The sequence below is a fragment of the Panthera pardus genome, unplaced genomic scaffold (assembly GCF_024362965.1).
Source record: "Panthera pardus isolate Hobbes unplaced genomic scaffold, ASM2436296v1 HiC_scaffold_17, whole genome shotgun sequence".
NCBI classification, from domain to species: Eukaryota; Metazoa; Chordata; class Mammalia; order Carnivora; family Felidae; genus Panthera; species Panthera pardus.
This window is the reverse complement of record NW_026526732.1, coordinates 146,524,766-146,539,091: the sequence shown is the minus strand read 5'-3', so window position 1 is coordinate 146,539,091 and position 14,326 is coordinate 146,524,766. Positions and strand designations below refer to the sequence as shown.

General features: G+C 42.7%; 3 protein-coding genes across 9 annotated transcripts in view; 2 read left to right on the top strand and 1 right to left on the bottom strand.

Annotated features, from left to right (window-relative positions):
- Positions 1–5,088, top strand: part of BLTP3A (bridge-like lipid transfer protein family member 3A) — a 59,328-nt gene extending 54,240 nt beyond the window's left edge. The window contains exon 21 of the mRNA XM_019456825.2: positions 296–5,088. Coding sequence (XP_019312370.1) covers positions 296–421 — 126 coding nt within the window. The 3' untranslated portion in view covers positions 422–5,088. The remainder of the gene's footprint in view (positions 1–295) is intronic.
- Positions 5,089–5,310: 222 nt separating this feature from the next.
- Positions 5,311–12,453, bottom strand: TAF11 (TATA-box binding protein associated factor 11). Of its 2 annotated transcripts, XM_019456833.2 has the most exons (5): positions 12,166–12,446; positions 8,556–8,704; positions 7,051–7,138; positions 6,607–6,703; positions 5,311–5,970 (listed from the first exon to the last, which is right to left on the bottom strand). In XM_019456833.2, exons 1-5 carry the CDS (start codon positions 12,334–12,336, stop codon positions 5,840–5,842), a joined length of 636 nt encoding a protein of 211 aa, XP_019312378.1. In that variant the 5' UTR covers positions 12,337–12,446; the 3' UTR covers positions 5,311–5,839. The 2 variants fall into 2 exon arrangements, with proteins under 2 accessions (XP_019312378.1, XP_019312379.1); XM_019456834.2 differs by lacking the exon at positions 6,607–6,703 and having other exon boundaries at positions 5,914–5,970; positions 12,166–12,453.
- Positions 12,454–13,734: 1,281 nt separating this feature from the next.
- ANKS1A (ankyrin repeat and sterile alpha motif domain containing 1A) overlaps positions 13,735–14,326 on the top strand; it is a 178,351-nt gene continuing 177,759 nt past the window's right edge. For 3 of the 6 annotated variants that reach the window (XM_019456827.2, XM_019456828.2, XM_019456829.2), the window contains exon 1: positions 13,736–13,986. In XM_019456827.2, the coding sequence (XP_019312372.2) occupies positions 13,793–13,986 (194 nt within the window). In that variant the 5' untranslated portion in view covers positions 13,736–13,792. Of the gene's footprint in view, positions 13,987–14,326 lie in introns of all 6 variants that reach the window. The other 3 variants (XM_019456830.2, XM_019456831.2, XM_019456826.2) reach the window with 2 other exon arrangements.

Here is a 14,326-nt window from a genome sequence, read left to right as displayed (position 1 = left end):
TATAGCTGGGTAGTTTGGGCTCCTATCATCTAGCAGCAACTTCCAGAAGTGCTGAATAGAGGATGTAAGTCAGGAACTGTAGGTGAATGCTTGCTGATCGTGTATTTCTACCTGTTGCTGTCCTTATAACTGATGAATTCTGAAGATGGGATTAGGCTTTTAGAAAGATCTAGTTGATCACTAACTGAATTTATGGATTTTTCTGCTTCAATTCTGCCTCCTTGCTCCTTTACTGGATGTTTCTGCAAGGCGTGTTACCTTATTTATTAACTGTAAATTATTTATTGTTCCTCAGGTGAAAGAATTGCCTACCCTACAGAAGGAACTTATAGAAACTAAACGAGCATTGGCCAATGCCAACCAGGATAAAGAAAGACTGCTTCAGGAGATTAGGAAATATAACCCCCTCTTTGAGCTCTGATAGCAGTGGCTCAGCCATCTGTGCCAAGGAGAGAGAAGGAGATCACCAGCAATAGCACCACCTATGACAGAAGGCGCTGTCCAGCATTGAATAAGTCTGCTAAGGATGCCAGAGGGACTGGGGAGTGCTCACCTCACTCCTTGTGGTGTCCTTTCTACTAGCTGTTCTGACTCGGGTGGAAGACAGGGCAAAGTATGACCAAGTTCTAGGAAACTGGGGGCAGCTTTGTGCGTGGCTCAAGCATGTCTTGCCTGTATAAAGCCTTTTGACCCTCTCCACACTAGGTGGAATCTTGTCAACACTGTAGGGCCATTTCACCACCTGGTTTCATGGCAGAGACATTTGCTTCCTCTACAGCCTGTGTGAACAAGAGAAGGTACCCATCTCCTCAGTCACCCACAGAGCCACCAAAGATTCTATGTCCCAGAGCTTCCTGTAGCAGACCTGAGAAGTCCTTGGCCTGAGCTTTGGCCATGGTAGTAGAATAGAACAGGAAATAGCCAGCAAGGCGGGAGCCGGGAGAGGCACAAGAGTAAGGGAGACCTGGATGCTGCCTTTTTTGGAAAGGGAGCCAAGCTCATTCCATCTTGGCTGATCCTACAGTCAGCCAAGCTGTATTAAGCTTCTTTTCTGTTGTACTTCATCACTGCGATGCGATTCTGTAACAGAATTTATTTGGAATTTAAATCAAGAAAATATATTCCCTGAGCTAGGTTGAAGGTATGATGTGGTAAGAATCACCAAGGGACTTGATCCTGAGCCCCCTGTTGCCTGCCTAGAGTCCTGCCTCTCTTCCACAGCTGTACTTCAGAAGTTGTTTCCTTCGTCTCCCTGGGCTCCCAGGCACATCTGCTCTCCAGGCACTGGGACTTTCTACCAGCACTCTCCTCTGCATTTGGTGGTTTGGGAGCTGAAAATGTGTTTTAAACTATAACGTAAACATCTCAACCTGTTGCCTCTCATACCCTTCTATCACTGTGGCTTTTTAAAACCGTGTAATTTTGACTTAAGTAAAAAACAAAACAAAACAAAAACGCTTCAACTTAGGTAGGTTTCCCCTTGCCCCATAAAACAACTATTTCCCCCCTCTTTCTTTCCTACCTAATTCTTCCCCAGCATTCTACCTTCATCCATACTGCTCTGTGATACACTTCATGCTGTGTTGATTGGACGGAAGTTCATTAGCTAACTAAACTGGCAAGATGGTAAAATAGTTATTAAGTGATGTCACTAAAATCTTAATCACACATGACCTATTGGAGGAAAGATAAACTATTTTCCTTTATGGGAAATCATGCCTGACTTGCATATTCTAGTTTTTTGAGGATAAAAAGAAACATGCATTCAAGAAGGAGCAAGATATAATTTCTTCAGACTTCCAAAGAACTTTTGTCAAGGTCCGTCACTAAAGCAATTTCAAAAGCACCAGTTACTATGAGATACGAGAATACTTTGTCATGCTTAGGAAAAAACTTAGACACTGAAGAATAAACATCTTTCTGGAGATAATGCTAATGGGAAGTTTCCTATGGGTCAACGCTTGGTTTAACCTTCCTTAAGACTTTTATAAATAATCTGAGAGCAGGATATTATAATGCAGTCAAGTGTCCCTACTTCCAAGGAATAAAAGGTAAACCAGAAGGGACTTAAAACAATAACAAAACCAGAGAAGGCACATAAGCCAGGCTGTGACCACACAGGAAAATCACAGGTGAGGTTCAGTCTAGGTAAGTGTAAAGTAAAGTACTTACCAGCAACCAGTGAGGCAGCAAGCTCTGTCAGAACTCAGCACAGAAACTTAACCATTGCTGAAGGGAAGGAGGGGTCAGTGTGCTGCTGTGGCTCAAAACCCAACTGCATCATCAGGAAAGGCACATGAAGACAATACAGAAAACAGGACCCCTTACAAAACCATTTTAATGGCTTAAATTGTCTGTGCATTTCTAGTGACCTTATTTGCAAAATATATGGTGAAGGGAAGAAAGGTCAAGAGAATAGCAAAAATTATCAGAGAGTGGAGATACTTCCACATGAGTACACATATTTAAGATGTTGGCTCCAATTCTGGAAAGACGAAAGCTAAGGGTGGTGTGACATCAGATAAACAGGAGGAAGGACGTGTTCACCAAGTCCTGAAATACAAGCTCTAGGGCTCAACTTCATAGCCTTCGGTACAAGAAAGCACTTCCCATAGCCAATCAGAAACTTAAGGAGCTCATTGTCCAAGAAGTGGTGTTGGCAGAACCTATGTACAGGTGCTGAAGGTTTAAGAGGAATCCTTGTATGGTGGCCTTCCAAAGGAATTCTAGAAAACTAAGGCTATTTGGTGAAATACAACTGAGAGGGTAACTGTGTCCCTCCATAAACTCCCCCTTAGTGTTCCTTTGGAAGGCATAATGTTGAGCAAAATGGATCACTGGTCCTCTCAAGTATGGCCTTTCTAATGTTCTTAGAGGAGGGAGATTCAGTAGCTGGAAAATAGAATCATTCAACCTTAGGTTCACCTGAATTGGTTTAAAACCACATTCTGATTCTCTTCCCCTCTTCACCTCCCCCACCCACCATATCCCTCTGGCATCCCTCCATGCAAAGAAAATGCCTAATAGGTATTGCTTGGAATACCTTCACCTTAAGCCTGTGCTTGCTGGTAGGCAATACAAACAATTCTGGCAGGCATCAAGGCTAACCCCTTTAGTGACCAGAGTTCAGTCAGGTTTCTGGGCTCTCCAGAGTTCTTGTCTATGTGACAAATGGTGCCCTAGAATTTCTGACTTACGTGGCCGTTTTGGCTATTGTGTCTTGAAATCCTCCTCCAGGAAATGTGGGGGTCATGGTCCCATGAAATTTTAGTAACAATCATCTTGTATAACTTCATACTCCTATTCACTGGGAGCAAGAAGACTTTCTTGGTAGTCCTCAGGGTAAATGTAAAGAAAAAAAAATGGAAGGAGAACAGTAGTGCTTTGGACTGCTTATGATTTCTGCCTTGGAGCTCTAAGACTCTGTGAACAAGAAATAATACCTCAAGAAAATGTCTGGAGTGATAGCACCACTATCCCTCAAAGACTTCAGCTGCTGCACATCATCATTTCAGCTGTGAAACATTTACAACTATGTATCATCTATGATTGTCTAGATTTCCCGTTTACATGGACGTGCTGGAGACCGGCTTTAGTGTGTAGGGACTAGTTAATTATCTCTTAGCTGAGCTACAGGGATGATTATCAATCTCAGATTTGTTTTCATCTCACTGGAATAATTAACCTCATTTCTTTGATTTAAGACAGAAGGAATAGGTTCTATTTTTGTGATGGCTGCTTTTGCTGTATTATTTAATCTCCCATCCCCACCCCCACCTCCCACCCCCCCACCCCACCCATTTTGCCATGGGCCTCAAATTTTATGTACCCTTTTCATGCTTCTGAAAGGAATGGTTTCTGTGTATGGAATATACGAGGGATAAACATTATCCCTTACATGCCCCATAATTTAAATGCTCCCATTTAACCCATTTACATTAGTTTCCCCTTAGACTAGTTCAAGGGCTGGTGGAAAGCAAGTAGTTTGAAGTATTCCCATAGTGATATGGGAACTTGCCATTTCAAACCTTAACACTGAAGGTTTGTTTTTTTCTCATTTAATATTTGCCTAAACTTCTAAAATCAGTTATAGTAACATCACAAAACAATGGAAACAACTGAACATTGCTGCAATGCATTTGGTTGAGAACTACAAAAGCTCTCATTGCCTTGTGACTTACCATAGTCCTTACTCTTTCAAGAGAAGCTGGTGTGATGTACTATCCTTCCAGAGACTACGGCCCTCACCTAGATCTTTCCCCACTTTCTACTAGCATAGGAATATTCCCATTCACCTCTAGGTAGGTATGGATAGTAGTTAGTAGCTATTGTTGAGGGGGGATTATTTTCCCCATCTCTTACAACAGACACAAGGAAGACGCACTCTGGGAGAACCTTAAACGGTGAGGCTTTGTTAAATGGCCAGGCTTGGGATGTGATCTTTCTCCCTTGTTGTTTATAAGTTTCAGCCTTATCTAATATCTCAAATTGAAATAGCTATAGTTCCTATAACCGTTAAAAAAAATTCCTGTTGGAGCTGAGAGACTATTTGCTTTTTCTTCCTTCCCCCAGTTTATTAGTTTTTGGTCAAGATTTAGCCTGAGTCTTACAGCATTTCTTTGTGGAATGCCCCAAATGTGATGTGTCTTCTTCACTGGCTAAATATATGTTTAAAGCCATGGGTTTTAGTGTAAGATATAAAAGATTTGCTCAACTTTGTGAGTCCAAACTGTTTCTCCCCACTCCCCCCCCATCAGGGTGCTGAACAGAATTGGAATCTTTTAAGACATGCTCAGGAAAGCTTCAAAAGAGAACAGCTTCAAAACTCTTCTCCCTATGAAACTGAATGATAGAGGAAAGGATTCTTGGGGATTGCCAATTATATACAGTAGCCTTATTACTGCTAATCACTGTCAATAAAAGGTCACTCCATTCCCCTCTCTTTGAGGAAAACAATGAGAATGTATCTGATGAACTGGAATACTGGTCAGTATTGGGAAATTTTAATGTTGCATTATCTAATCAAACCTTGAGTGTACTGGTTCTGTGAACCACCTGAAAAAAGCAAATTAAACTTACTAAACATTGGTTGTGGTTTATCTGTTTATAGGAACCTGAAACATATGGGCTTTTACATTATTTTTTAAGTGTTTTAAGTACTCTTGAGAAAATTTTAAATGGTTCTAGTAGAAAATGGGAAGGGCTCAAATTTTCAAAAAAAGCCAAAGACCAGTTTTAATCTGACACCAAAAAATAATGATGAACTTCTCCCCATTCCAACCAGCTAGACAGAAAATGAATACACATAAGGCAAGTTGGAAAACAGTTTAATGATCACTCACCAAGATCCATAGGGAACTTTACATGTGTACAGGGATAAACTTTTCCACTACTCCTCCCATCACTGTGTTCTTCATGGTAGAGTATCACAAGTCAAAGTTACTGGTTGTTTCATCTACTTAAAACCAGATGGAAGAAACAACCTAAATCATAGCAACTTCATGCTTCAATGTGAAACCATCAAAGCTTTCTTGGAAAGACTTTCTGAAAGCAGCTTCTCTGTCTGGAAGACGCTTAAGGCCCATGTACCTTTCTTCTTCCAACTAGCCAAGAAATAGTTAAATGCCTCAGAATGTCCAAAGAGGTGCCAATATTTAGTCAAGGCAAGTATGAAACAGGCTGCATGCCTTTTAGATGTGATGAATATCAGAGTTCTGAGAAACATTAAAATCATCATGGAATCCTTAGAGGACTAAAGCACCTGTGCAAAAGTCTCATGCAGTAGGAAGTCTGGAACCGGTACTCCTTCCTTCAGTACCAGGCCTTTCTAGGCTTCAGTCTAGAAGAAGATGATTTTTTTGTGCTTTGAGTTGGGGATCTGCCCCTTCGACTTTAACCTCCGAACAGCCTCTCTCATATGTTTGGGTTGTAGTGGTGGCATCTCTCCCCACTTCTCACACACATCCAGTGCTAGACAGAAGATAAGAAGAAAGTTTCATGGTCACACAGGACTTATTAATCACATAATCCATTTGAATCCTGTAATTCTCATTAACCCTTCTTAAGCTTGCTAAGGAAATAAACCAAGACATTTTCCCTTCTTAAGAGAATGCTATAAAACCTATCATGTTAGCTTTAGTGTAATATATAATCTTCTACTTAAAAAAATAAAACATTTCACTGACTGGAGACCAGCAATACACTCAGCCAAGGTTCTTTCTTTGATGGATAGAGGACAGTTCCCAGGATTCGACAACTCCTCATCATACCACACTGGTCAGCCCCCAGTGATAGCTTATCTTAGGTCTTTAATTTGGCAACAGAAATGAGCAAACTCCATTGGGGAAAAATACGGAGTAGGCTTCTGTCGCCCTGGACTGAGGACAGGAATCTGGAAAGATTTCCCAGATGCTTCCTTGAGTCCCAGTATTAAAACTTTTGAGGAATAATGGTCATGCTCTCCTGAATACAAAGTGCCCCACTTGGTCAACTTCTAGTGCAAATGGAAACACCCACAGGTACTTTATTAGGTCCCCTAGCATAGATATTCTTGAAAGTTAAGACCACCAGAGGTTCAATCCTGTACATGCTATCAACAACACTTACCTTCTTCTACCACCTCCCCGACGAAAACCTTGGAAATGCCAGACATAGCAATAACAACATTCTGAGACACAGAGGTGCCAGTGATGGACTGGATCAGCTTGAAAGAAGAACAAAGACTATGATTAAGAAAGTCAAGGGCTGCTTTTAAGAATATGGTACCCTTAAGAGTTTTGTACTAAAAAGGTTTTTACTAAAGGCTGGATACTGAAATTAAGACTATTAAGACAAAGATTCAGGTGTACAGTCACTCATTCTCTATGTTTAGACCTTATCCCCAGAATACAAAACTCCAATTGATAATCGAGAGGCATTTTATTTTTGTTTTCCTGTGTGAATGATCCACCAACTTGACTAGCACCTCATTCAAAATGAGGTGGACACAGTTCTTGTGTCTAGTTCAACTCTCATATCTGATGGAAATGAAGTGTGGTAGCCCATCCTTACCCTTTTAATGGCTGCCTTAGGGAACGCTGACCGGCGGTACATCTCATAACGGTTCAGTTGCTCCTCAGAAAAAGAAGAAACCAGGATTCTAGACAAAGATTCAGATAATTAAGTTGGCTTACAACAACAAATGTTTAAGGTATATTATCACATCAATAAAAGTCTCAGACAATTAGAAAATGAATTTTCGAGGGGTCAATAGCATTAAGCTTGGTGCTTACAAGGAATGAAGACAAAGCATTTTTACTCTTTAGAAACTTGAGAGAAAATGACATACAACTTCGTTTCTACTTCATTAACAACAAAAACTTAAACTACAATGTTGGGTCACTATACAGATTATGTTTTCAGCACTAGGCTCTCTCTACCCCTAACTCTACCTTATTACATTTCACATTGATGGTAAAAATTTGATACATAAATTTATATTCAAACCACTAGTTTTTGACATTAACAGACTTGGGGGAAAATATTTGTAAAATATATGGAGAAGGGTTTATGCTCTTAATGCTTTCCAATAAATAAAAGATAGCGATTTTGAAAATAAGCAAAGGACATGAATAGGCAAGTTACAAAAATACCGATGACCAACACAGAGGAAAAAAAGTTAACCTTCACTATTAACTAAAGAAATTAAAATGATAAACTAAAATAAGATAACATTTTTCATGAATCAGACAGATGAGCATTATAAAGAATGGTATTAGTAAGAATGGGAGGACACAAACTTATACATGCTGGTAGAGTGTGAAGTGCAACCACCTTTCTGGAGAAAAATTTGGAAATGTGTATGAAGAGTCTTTGAAAACATTCAGACTGTTTGAACTGGCAATTCACTCCTTGGGGATTTATTTAGGAACTAAATGGACAAGTATGCAAAGATGGGCTCAAAGATGCTCAATCATAATAATGTCAAAAGAAGAAAAAGAACTACAGGTATTGGTTAAATGATCATTCATCTACATAATGGAATACAATGCACCCACTGAAATTGATAATTTACAGGCAGATTTACAAGAAAGTATTTAGCTATAAATATTTAAAACATTTAAAACAAAATCTGAAAAAGTATATAACCTAATCCATACCCAGGGTTAACTGTGGGTGGTGGGATTATGGGTAATTATTTTTTCTATTTTTCTGTATTCTCTGATAAATTTGCAACGAGCCCATTAAAAAAGATGGAAAACATTCACCATATACAATGTGAAAAACAGTCACAAACAGTAACATCTTTGAAAAAATTTATTTCTGGATATACATGTATAGAAAATACCTTGGAGACTATACCTCAAAATACTAACAGTGTTTATTTCTGGTGACAAGAGGATATTTTTTTCTTTTTATTTATTTATATTTCCTAAAATGTTACATAAAGTATTATTTGCTTTACTTTCTTTTGAGTATAAAAAAGGGAAAAAAATTACAGGCTCCCCAAATTTATTGACTTTGTACGGTCAAGTTAGAGACTTGAAATGGGGAAAAAAAATCAGAAAGTAACTTACTGCATCTTTTGAATCTCATCTTCATCCACTTTTTGCTTCTTCTCTTTCTTTTCTTTGGTATCTATTTTCATTTTTTTGGCTGCAGGAGTAAGTAAAGATGAGTCTTCCCTTTCAACTGCTGTTAAATCTGAGATATCCTGACTCTTCAGCTGAGAAGATGAAAAGAAACCCTATTATATATTTGGCCTACTTTCCAGACTTGGGGAAGAAGGTAAGACCTCATTCTCTTTACAGCACAACAAATCCATTATTCAATAGTTTTTCTGGTTCCAAGCACTGGCTGTACCATCATGCGTTAAGATACACTCTCTGTCCTAAAGAAGTTTATAGCCTAGCTGTGAAAAGAAAACCAGCCAAAGAATCCAACTTTCCAGTTTAGCTATATGATCCTAGCTCTAGTATGTTTACAAAGGAAATGAAGTGCCAAGGATCATGATAACCACTCTCCCGCATTGAGCCCACTTTCCTGACCTCATCCTTTAGAGGGGATGTCAGAAAAGGCCTCTCCATCCAGCCAGCTCTTCTGCCTCTAAATCTATACATCTCTTTATTGTTGATGATTCCATCTTGAAAGAATATTAAAAAGGAGGCACCCTCTCATCAAAACAGTGTTTCTTTGGATTTGTAACTTTTAATAATTTTTTTTTTTTTTAAAGTAACCTCTACCTCCAGCATGGGGCTCGAACTCATGACCCTGAGATCAAGAGTTGTAGGTTCTATCAACTGAGCGAGCTAGTTGGCCCTGGATTTGGAACTTTTGTTTTTTAATATATATTTTTAAAGCTTATTTATTTTGAGAGAGAGAGACAGAGAGAGAGAGAGACAGACAGAGAGAGAGAGAGAGAGAGAGAGAGAGAGAGAGAGAGAGAATCCCAAGCAGGTTCCACACTGACAGCACACAGCCCAACGTGGACTCCAGCTCATGAACCATGAAGTCATAACCTGAGTGGAACCCAAGAATCAGAAGCTCAACTGACTGAGCCACCCAGGCGCCCCATGGATTCGGAACTTTTAAGTGAGCTTCTCCCACACATAATGCTCTTTTCTTCCTATCTTTCAATTCTACTGTATCACGCAAATGTTTCTCACTGCTAGAATGTGAACTTTTTGAAGATAGGTTTGTCTCTTATTTCTCTTCCCACATAAGCATTTAACATAGGTTTACTCATGCTAGATGTTTAATAATAATTCAAATCCAAACTTCATCCCCTCCAACTTAATATACAATCAAAAGACAACAAACTTCATTAATGGGATTTAACCTGTTTTTCTTAAAGAGGAACTCACATAAACTCATAGAGGAATATAAGGGGGTAGGTAAAAGTGAAGATAGCGTATCTTTAAAAAAACTTTTCAATTTCTTCTCTAGTTACCTATTTATACAAGTTTTCTAACCTCTATGTGCTTGAATTTTGGTGATTTATATTCTCCTTAAAAATGAGTCATTTTTCTTGGATTTTAAAATTTATTTGGCCTAAATTTGAACATCAAATATTTCTGGTTTATTCTGTTCTTTTTCTGGTTTCTTGAGTTGGGTGCTTATTTTCAGCATCTCCTGTTTGTTAATACAAATATGTAAAGCTATGAATTTTTCTTTAAATACGGTTTTGGTCAAGGCCCGTATGATATGATGTAGTGTTCTCTTTGTTAATTTAATCTAAGGGCTATTTAAAAAACAGTTTAAAATGTCCAGGGGTTAGTTTATTTGGGGGGAGTGGCAGTTGGGAGAAGCTTTTTGTTGTTAATTTCATATTTATTGCACTGTGCTAATAGGATGCGCCCTGTTTTGATTTCCGCTTTTAAGAATTTGGGTTTTTCTTTGTGGTATGGTATATGATCAATCTTTAAAGTTAATTTAATTTAAATTAACTTTAAAAAAGGTTTATTTTTTGACGGGGAAAGAGAGAGAGAGAGAAAAAGAGAGAGAAAGAGAAAGCACGCATGTGCGTGCACGCGAGTGGGGGGAAGGGCAGAGAAAGAGGGAGACAGGAGACTGAGAATCCCAAGCAGACTCCGTGCTGTCAGCAGGGAGCCCAGCCTTGGCTCCATGTCACAAACCCTGAGATCATGACCTGAGCGGAAGTCAAGAGTTGGAAGCTTAACCAACCAGCCACCCAGGTACCCCTGGTATATGATCAATTTTTAAAAGTGTTTCAGTTTGGGGCGCCTGGGTGGCTCAGTCCGTTAAATGTCCGACTTTGGCTCAGGTCACGATCTCACGGCTCGTGGGTTTGAGCCCTGCGTCAGGCTCTGAAGCTCTGAGCCTGGTGACTGCTTCGGATTCTGTGTCTCCCTCTCTCTCTTCAACCCCCCCCCCCTCCCCCGCCCCCAGCCGGTCGTGCTCTCTCTCTCTCTCTCAAAAATAAATAAACATTAAAAAAAACAACAGTGTTTCAGTCAGAAGTATCAAAAAAAAATGTATCTCCTGTTGGGTGCAAATTTCTGTATGTAGTGAGCTCTTTATTGAACCGAACCAATTATTATTCAAACCCTCTATGTCCTTCAGATCTTTTTTAAAGGTTCCTTCTTTAAAAAGTTTCATCACATTTTTTTTTAATGCTTATTTTTTGAGAGAGCGAGAGAGCATGTGAGCACGAGGTGTGGAGCGGCAGAGAGAGAGAAATCCCAAGCTGGAGCCTTGCTGACAGCGCAGAGCCCAGTGCAGGGCTTGAACTCAGGAACCCGTGAGAACATGACCTGAGCTGAAATGAAGTGTCCCATGCTCAACCAACTGAGCCAACCAGGTGCTCCCACATTTTTCTAAAAGTTCTTACTTTATATATTTTGATGCAACCTAATTCTCTGAAAGGCTGTTTCTATCTAATGCAGTGTCCTCCCCATGATCTGTTTAAGTCCCTAGGAAGTTCTAAGACTCCAAGATTCCATCTCTAGAAATGGAAGCCAGAGCACGCTGAGATTCTAGTCCCCTGACTGATGCTCAGTTAGGCAACACTGCTGAGCTCTTGGGGTTTGGTGTGTTTATGCTATAGAGTCCCTTGGACATTGACACCCAGGTCACTGGTCGTAGTTAAATGTCCCACGAGGGTAAAAACATGACTGAACCAGTAACTCCAAGTCTCCCTTTAACGGCTCTGCGGCGTATGACAGTTATGCTTGAGCAACATCTAGGAGAAACCATATTTCGGTCAAAGGGATACGAGGAATCCTGGGTTCTAGCTCTTGCACTGTCTGTGACATCAGATCCCAATTTCCTCACCAGGAAAACCAAGAGGCTATGTAAAATTCCCTTAGGGGCGCCTGAGTAGCCCCTCCTGAAAAGCATGGGACTCTTGATCTCAGGGTCCTGAGGTACAGCCCCACGTTAGGGGTAGAATTTGCCTAAAATTTTTTAAAAAATCTCTTAGAAGTAGCCTTAATATCTAGGAGCGGGGATTAAAAGTATTAACCCAGAGGCTGGGGCTCTGGAACCGAACCAGCACTACAGTTTTGTCTCCTCCCTCTCCGCACACATCTTGGCAGATCTAGAGGGAGTCATGGTGAGTTCGAGTTATCTGGGCTTGGCAGGGACCAACCAGGAAGCCGGTCGAGCAAGCTCTGTTAACACAATCTCGGAGTACTCCTCTGACCTCATCCACACATGTCTCCCTACCTCGCCTTCCTCCGCCGCAGCTTCTTTCAAATCCGCATCTCCGTCCCCATCAGTTTCTTCTGGGATTCCGTCTGTGTCGGTAGCCCCCGGGCCCCCGGGAGCAGCAGCCGTTTCTTCTGACTCCCCCGTCTCTCCACCTTTTTCCGGGGGCGACTCGCAGGCATTATCCATAGCAGCAAGAAAAAGAAGGGCGAGACCGCAGTCCTGTCAGGTTCTGGAGCTCGGGACTGACGGAGTCAGAGCAGCCTAGAAGCTTACTTCCTAGCGTCGCGCTACGATGACGTCACCCCTACCGCTCCTCGGAGGGATCATTTTAAGGCACGCGTAGGGAACTTCAAGAGCTCCGTTTTAACTGATTTGGTGGCGGTTGGAGACGGAAAATTGAGGGTACGGAAATCAGTTTGTGGGTTTCCCACTCTGGGAAATCAGCATTTGTAAAGGAGAGCTGTGTTATTTCCTGAAGGACGTTTTTCCCCCTCCATGCTGCCTTCCTAAAAACGTGGTTAACCCCCTAATCCATTTTCCTCAGAGTAAAGTTTGGGGACGGTAGAAGACTCTTTTCCGTTGTACGCCAATGCCTCGGGATGTGGCTGCCTGGTAAAGTTTTAGGCAGGGACTCAACCTCGTACATTTTAATTGGGGAGAGGCCGTGGGCCTGTGTGAATTGCCATTTCTTTTCGGTTCCTCAAGCACCTAAAAAAAAAAAAAAGTCATATAACTTGAACAGAATTGATCCAACCCATCGATTCACTCCACATTTGTTGAGCGCCTAACTAGAGGTAGGAACAGTTCCAGTAGCAAAGACAATATATACTTTCTACCCAATTAAATGATTTTTCCAATTCACCGGTACTCACTATCCAGGTCGGTTTCACAAACTTGACTTCTTATGTCAGTTCGGTTAATTTTATCAAAAAGTAAGAGGAAACAAACTCTACTGGGAAGGGAGGTCTTGTCTTTGCATGTTTCACTTTAACGAGCCTTTTCAGAGATTGGGACCATGAAGAATAGATATTTGTATTTTAAAAATTTCCTCTCTTCCCTCATTGAGGTGCGGAGCAGGCCATTTTATTCACCTCTGTATCACTAGGTCCCAACATCCATCACATATTTAACTTATGCGTGCCGAAAGAATGAACTTGAAAATGTAGGTGCGCGTTACCGTATTTCTCTCTTTGTTTCTAAGCTGCCTGGGTGAATTACCGTATTTCCTGTCCTGTGGGCTCCCAAAACCTTTGGGGAGGAAGCGCACGTCGGGAGGCGCATACAGGTGGGCCCCATTTGTTCCCTAACACCTGTACAGCGGGTATCTATCAGGCGCTTTCCTCTTGCCCTTGGAGGCCTATCCCGACACAAACCGGTCGGCTTCCAGCAGACCAAAGCCACCTGCGCCCGCCGGCCGAGCCCCGCCCAGCTAGGTGGGCAAGGGGGCGGGGCGCGGGGGCGCGGTGACGCGTGACGCCAGATCCCGGAAGTGACGCGCTCCTGGGCAGAAAAGGCGGGGGGGAGGGGGGTGGTGTCCCCGGCCGGTTTGGGGGGTGCGTTGCCCGGAGACGGAAAGTTTGGGAGCCGGAGCAGGCTCGGCTGCGGCCCCGGGAAGGGGGTCCAGGGGGCGGTGGCCCTGGGGATGGGGAAGGAGCAGGAGCTGCTGGAGGCGGCCCGCACCGGGCACCTCCCGGCCGTGGAGAAGCTGCTGTCCGGGAAGCGGCTCTCCTCAGGCTTCGGGGGCGGCGGCGGCGGCGGCGGCTCCTCCGGGAGCAGCGGCGGCGGCGGCGGCGGCGGCCTCGGGTCCTCGAGCCATCCCCTCTCCAGTCTGCTCAGGTGGGTAACGCGCCGGGGCCGGACGGCTGGCTGGAGATCCCCTCTCCCCCGCCCGTCTCCTGGGGCTCCTGAGAGGTCGGGGCGCCTGAGACCCGGGCGGGTGGCTTTGCTGGGTGCCAGGGTCGAGGACCGGCGGCCCACGGGGCCAGGAGCGCCCGTGCAGGTCCGCGCGGCGCCGGGCTCTCATATCCTGACCCGGCTGCGGAGAATGGTGGGAGTGCCCGGGTGGCAGCCTCCGCCGCATGGCACAGCCCGGCTTCACCCTCGCCCGCTCTCGGGTGCCAGCTGTCGTATCTCACAAGCTACTTGAGAGCAGAGAAATATTTATTTGAAATCTCCC

Bases quoted from the DNA above. Each gene is read 5' to 3' on its own strand.
- TAF11 (XM_019456833.2), bottom strand. From the start codon at position 12,336: ATGGATAATGCCTGCGAGTCGCCCCCGGAAAAAGGTGGAGAGACGGGG. The intron at 7,139-8,555 runs GTAAGTTACTTT...ATCTTTGTCTAG, and splicing joins GATGAGATTCAAAAGATGCA to AATCCTGGTTTCTTCTTTTT. The intron at 6,704-7,050 runs GTAAGGATGGGC...TCTTCTTTCAAG, and splicing joins CTAAGGCAGCCATTAAAAGG to CTGATCCAGTCCATCACTGG.